General features: G+C 33.0%; 1 protein-coding gene across 1 annotated transcript; it reads left to right on the top strand.

Moving 5' to 3' along the window:
* The first annotated feature begins 3387 nt into the window (after positions 1–3387).
* LOC123913950 (isoflavone 4'-O-methyltransferase-like) lies at positions 3388–5023 on the top strand. The gene is made up of 2 exons (XM_045964890.1): positions 3388–4237; positions 4611–5023. Exons 1-2 carry the CDS (start codon positions 3458–3460, stop codon positions 4911–4913), a joined length of 1083 nt encoding a protein of 360 aa, XP_045820846.1. The 5' UTR covers positions 3388–3457; the 3' UTR covers positions 4914–5023.
* Positions 5024–6000: the final 977 nt, after the last annotated feature.

The raw sequence follows: 6000 nt of genomic DNA, 5'->3' as shown, positions 1-6000 counted from the left end.
GGCACGAACAAGAAATTTAGCATTTGATATACTTCTCCACACAAATCTTGAGTTATGACCATCTGATGACGCCAAAAAATTGCTACGGGAGAAAGTACCGTGCCTTGAATAAATGAGAGACAAGACTATTTGGATTAGATTGGAGTTTCCATCCTTGTTTTCCATGCATCATCTTTTCAATTGCATGGAAAACTTCTTAGTTATGACCATATTGACGCATCATCTTTACATTTCATCAAATACTTCTTAGTTGAAGCTCATGAACCCAATTGATGGTATGAAAAAGGCCAAGCGCCTCGCCTAAATCCACGTTGCGCATTGGTGTTATCCACATAGTCTTTGCAAGCACACAAACCGTCCTTCATCATCGCAAATACACATGCCAAGGCCTACACGATCTCGTCGATAACGATGCATCAATATTGCACTTGTATCTCCCTCTCGCCAGTTTTTCCCATTTAATCACCGAAGGAGCAGACACGCTGCTACTTAGGCATGCATTATCACCTCGGCCTGCTGTCATAAATGCAGAGTTTTGCTGTCGCGGAATGCTACCCTCAATCAGTTGCAGTGCTCGATCCACAATTTGTGCACACGTTTCTGTTACATTTTGCCATAGCTTGAGGTTTCTATGCTTCCGTAAACTCCACATAATAACAGCCATACGAGCAGATTCATGTGCATTTAACTGTACAGTAGCAGAAAAATGGTGTCTGAGGCGCTACTTGTGTTGTTCAATGTTCACAGCTCCCTTAATTTGATTCCACAAACAAGCAGCACGCCAAACTTGCACGTACAAAGGACAAGCAAATAAGATGTGTATAGTATCTTCATAGTTATCGTTGCACACAACACAATTCAGTGGACATTGAACTCCTTTGTCTCGTAGACAAGCACGAGTTGGAAAGAAACCTCGTCATATCCACCAGACTAGATTTTTAACCTTTGGAGGAACTTTCAGCCGCCATATACCAGACCAATAACCAGGCCACTTGAGATGAGAAGTTTCAATTAGGTCATCAACACATAACCGATACAATTTTTACAGACTAGTTCCCTTTTTTCTCAACTTTCCACACAAGCTTATCCATATAGTTACTTGCTGAATTAGTGGTGTTCTAAAAATAGCCTATGTTATGCCTTGATCAAATAAAGCACTAACCATGTCATGATTCCATTATTTTGTTGAATGATCATAGGGACTGTACTGTAACATTTTGAAGGTATACTAAAGTATGATTAGCTATCAAAATGCATGCTCCAAGGTTCCTCTAAAATATGAATACTAAATTATTTGTTGTTACTCAACTTTTCTGAGTCATTTTAAAAAATATTAATTTGGATTAACAAATTTGGATATTTGATTGTAGAACATTTTGCACCATATACTGACTATACTTAGATTTCAATGTTGGATTTTTTATTGAGCAGTCCAAAACCCAACAAAGGGCAAGTCTTTCTTTCATTGATTGTATTTTTAACATAAAAGTGAGCTAAGATAAACAAAAAACACAACTAAAAACATATGATATAACTTAACTTAACTTTTCACCGTTCCTTGACTTAAGTGACGGATTTATGGTCTTAAACCTACGAAAATAATCATTGTCTTTTAATTTTTCACTTGCCCTTCATTAAGAAATGCCTCATAAAAGATCCTTAGTTCATAAGTCATCAAAGTATGCATTATTTGTGCACTTTACCTCTTATTCATGCATTTGGACGTACAAAACATAGAAAATGTAGTAAGAATAATACTCATGTACTAATAAGCAAGTTTTATTTAGATAAGCTACTACTAACAAGTATGCATATTTTAGAACTACCATCAACCAATGAACTGATCACAATTAAATTGATCACAAATTTAGCCTCACCGTAGTCATCCGGTTCGAATTTTTTTTCTTTAAATTTATAATCAATATTCAATACAATTCCAATTGGTTTCAAGAATAATTCTTATTCAATTTTATGTTTTAAAAATCGATTTAATTATCGATGCGATCAAGGTATTGGGCTAGTGAATCACTAGTTGAAATCAAACTATAATCAATATTAAAAAAATAAAAAATTCATGAAATTATATAAAACAAAAATACTATAATTTATTTATTTTATTTTATTCATAAATTATAAAAAACAAAAAATACTATAATTTATTTTGTAGAATTTCATCTTAAAATAATTTCATCAATTTATTTATTTTATTCATAAATTATAAAAAACAAAAATACTATAATTTATTTTCTAGAATTTCATCTTAAAATAATTTCATCAATTTATTTATTTTATTCATAAATTATAAAAAAACAAAAATACTATAATTTATTTTCTAGAATTTCATCTTAAAATAATAACATATATTGTGTAAAGTTTTACTTTAAAAAATGAGAGTGTTATACTAGTATGTAAGAGTTGGGTGTTTACTAAATCTGAAAGTACACAAGAGTTAATTAAAAGTAGATACTAAAAGTTGTGATAGAAAATATTTAAGAGATTAAAATTGTCGAAATTTTTTATAGGGACTGAAAGTAAAATTTGATATATTTATAAGGACTAAAAATTTATTTAACCCTTATAAATAAATGAGAATGTTAACATGTGCATATATGGCACACGTTAAGGAATTACAAATAGAAATTATGCTTTAAAATTTGATTATTTTAACTTTTCAAGCATTAAATTTTTAGTATCATTTAATATTGAATTTCTATATTAAGATAGTTTAACATGTGCCCTATATGCACAAGTGCATTTTAGACATTTTTATTTGTTTTAAATTCAATTTCTTTATGCAGTAGTTAATGTGACTTGTGAAAGGGAGACATAACATTAACTTGATGCTTCGAAATAGTATAAAATTTCATTAATTGAAAGTGGGGCAAATTTGCTAATAACAAAAAATATATATCAAAATATGTAAAAGTAATTATAACTACTATGACATGGTAGATAATAGAGTACATGTGGCCAACTTTTATTGGTTCCAAGTCAATGTGGGCAAATAAATTACCCATGTTACTTAGAAGGGAACCTAGAAAAAACAAACAAGTAATTAATGTATCAAAAACCGGTTTGCATTTTGACTTGACATTGACACAGGGAAATCTTGACATGCAGATGGTCTAGGAGTTCATTTTCATGCAGTGAAATAAATGTAGTATTATTTGCAATTGGGCAATTGTATACTCTTTCGATCACATTTATTTATAAGTAAATTTGATTTTTTTGATACATTAAAAAATGAATGTATGTGACTTATATTATAGAACACATGGATCTATTTTTCAATGTATGGAAAAACTCAAATTTGTTATAAATGTGACTATAGGAAGTATAGTATAGATAGATTCTGTTCAACATTTGAAACATATAAAAAGGTGCACACTTAGTTAATTTCTTCATATCCATTTCACTCAAAAACACAATACATCAACAAAGTTAACCCTCAATAGAAATGGCTTTGAGTACAAACGGTTCTGAAGAAAGTGATCTGTATCATGCTCAAATCCATTTGTACAAACATGTATACAACTTTGTAAGTTCCATGGCACTCAAATCTGCTATGGAACTTGGCATAGCTGATGCAATCCATAACCATGGAAAACCAATAACTCTTCCTGAATTAGCCTCATCTTTGAGACTTCACCCTTCAAAAGTTAACATCCTATATCGATTTTTGCGGTTGCTAACACACAATGGTTTCTTTGCAAAAACAACAGTGAAAAGCAAAGAAGGGGAAGAAGAAATAGCATATTCTCTTACACCATCTTCAAAGCTTCTCATAAGTGGAAAATCAACATGTTTATCAGCATATATTAAAGGAGCACTTCATCAAAGTTCTATAGACATGTGGGGCTCTTCAGAGAAATGGTTCAATGAGGATAAGGAACAACCTCTGTTTGAGTGTGCAAAAGGGAAGAGCTTTTGGGATTTTCTTAACAAAGATTCTGATGCTTTGAGTATGTTTCAAGATGCTATGGCTTCTGATTCTAGAATGTTTAAGCTTGATCTTCAAGAGAACAAGCGTGTGTTTGAGGGTTTGGAGTCTCTTGTTGATGTGGCTGGCGGAACTGGTGGTGTCACAAAACTCATTCATGAAGCTTTTCCTAACATCAAATGCACTGTTTTTGATCAACCACAGGTTGTTGCTAACTTAACTGGAAATGAAAATTTGAACTTTGTTGGTGGTGATATGTTCAAAAGCATCCCTCCTGCAGATGCTGTTTTACTCAAGGTATGTGTATGTCTATAATAATCAATTTTTACTAATTGATTTCATTTTATTTTGTTCATGGTTGTGTGTGTTAACATGGACATAATACTGACATATCTGATTACATGCAATCACGTCTATCAGTAACATGTTGTGTCTGTGTCGTTGAAGTAGTTTGTAGTCCCACATTGTTCAGGTTTTTGGGCTGTTGAGTCTATAAATATGTTTGAGCACCCTCAACCTTTAAGCTAGCTTTTAGGATGAGATCCAAGTTCATTCAGCATGGTATTAGAGTCATGTGTTTCGACACTCACCCTTTGAGGTCATTTAAACATGGTTGTATATTTTGTTTCAACCAAATAGCTAACTTAAATATAAATTGTTTGTATTACAGTGGGTTCTTCATGATTGGAATGATGAACAATCCTTAAAGATATTGAAGAACAGCAAAGAAGCTATTTCACACAAAGGGAAAGATGGAAAAGTGATTATCATTGACATATCAATTGATGAAACAAGTGATGATCATGGATTAACTGAGTTGCAATTGGACTATGACTTGGTGATGCTTACAATGTTTCTTGGTAAAGAAAGAACAAAGAAAGAATGGGATAAACTCATACGTGATGCAGGTTTCAGCAGCTACAAGATATCTCCTATATCTGGTTTCAAGTCTCTCATTGAAGTTTATCCTTAATTTTAATTTTATGTTGCTACAATTTAGTTTTAACTACAAATTCAATAAGTCTCTGTTTGGAGAGTACTCAGATTAGTAATGTTTATTGTTTCGTCTTAAAAATTAATTTCCCAAACTTGTTCTTCGCATACATGGAAATCATTGTCCCCTACCCAAAATGTAGTGTTTGGTATATCAAAATGCATTCGGAAACTGAACAATAAAATTACCTAATAACAATAAATGAGTAAAACTTGTAAAAACCACTGAGACTTAGCCAAAAGTCAAGCCAAAAATACTCATAATCAAATAACGTATATATGTCAGTACACCAATAAAAATATTAGAGTTAGCTAGAGAAGGGCTACACTTACTAGAGCATGAGCTACCTCTCGCTGGCTTTTCCCATTTAATTACCAAAGGACTAGACACACTGCTACTTAGACCTGCATTATCACCTCGGCCTGCTATCACAGATGCAGATATTTGCTGTCACGGAATGCTATTGTTGGCCTGAACCCAACCCTCAATCAGTTGCAATGCTCGATCCACAATTTGTGCACACGTTTGTTACAGTTTGCCATAGCTTGAGGTTTCTATGCTTCCAAAAACTTCACATAATATTAATAACAGCCATACCTGATTCATGTGCATTTAACTGCTGCAGTAGCAGAAAATGGTGTCTTGTGCGCTACTTGTGTTGTTCCCAGCTCCCTCAATTTGATTCCACAAACTAGCAGCACGCCAAACTTGCACAGACAAAGGACGAGCAAATAAGATGTGTACAGTATCTTCCTAGTTATCGTTGCACACAACACAATTCGGTGGACATTGAACTCCTTTGTCTCGTAGGTGAGCACAAGTTGGAAAGAAACCACGACATATCCGCCACACTAGATTCTTAACCTTTGGAGGAACTTTCAGCTACCATATATATACCAGACCAATAACCAGCAGGCCGCTTGAGATGAGAAATATCAATTAGCTCATCAACACTTAAAGCACTAACCATGCATGTCACGATTCCATTCTTTTGTTGAATGATCAATGAAGTGTTCTACTGTAACATTTTGAAGGTATACTAAATTATGATTAGCTATAAAAATGC

The sequence above is a fragment of the Trifolium pratense genome, linkage group LG3 (assembly GCF_020283565.1).
Source record: "Trifolium pratense cultivar HEN17-A07 linkage group LG3, ARS_RC_1.1, whole genome shotgun sequence".
Taxonomy (NCBI): domain Eukaryota; kingdom Viridiplantae; phylum Streptophyta; class Magnoliopsida; order Fabales; family Fabaceae; genus Trifolium; species Trifolium pratense.
This window is presented reverse-complemented; position numbering and strand designations above follow the sequence as displayed.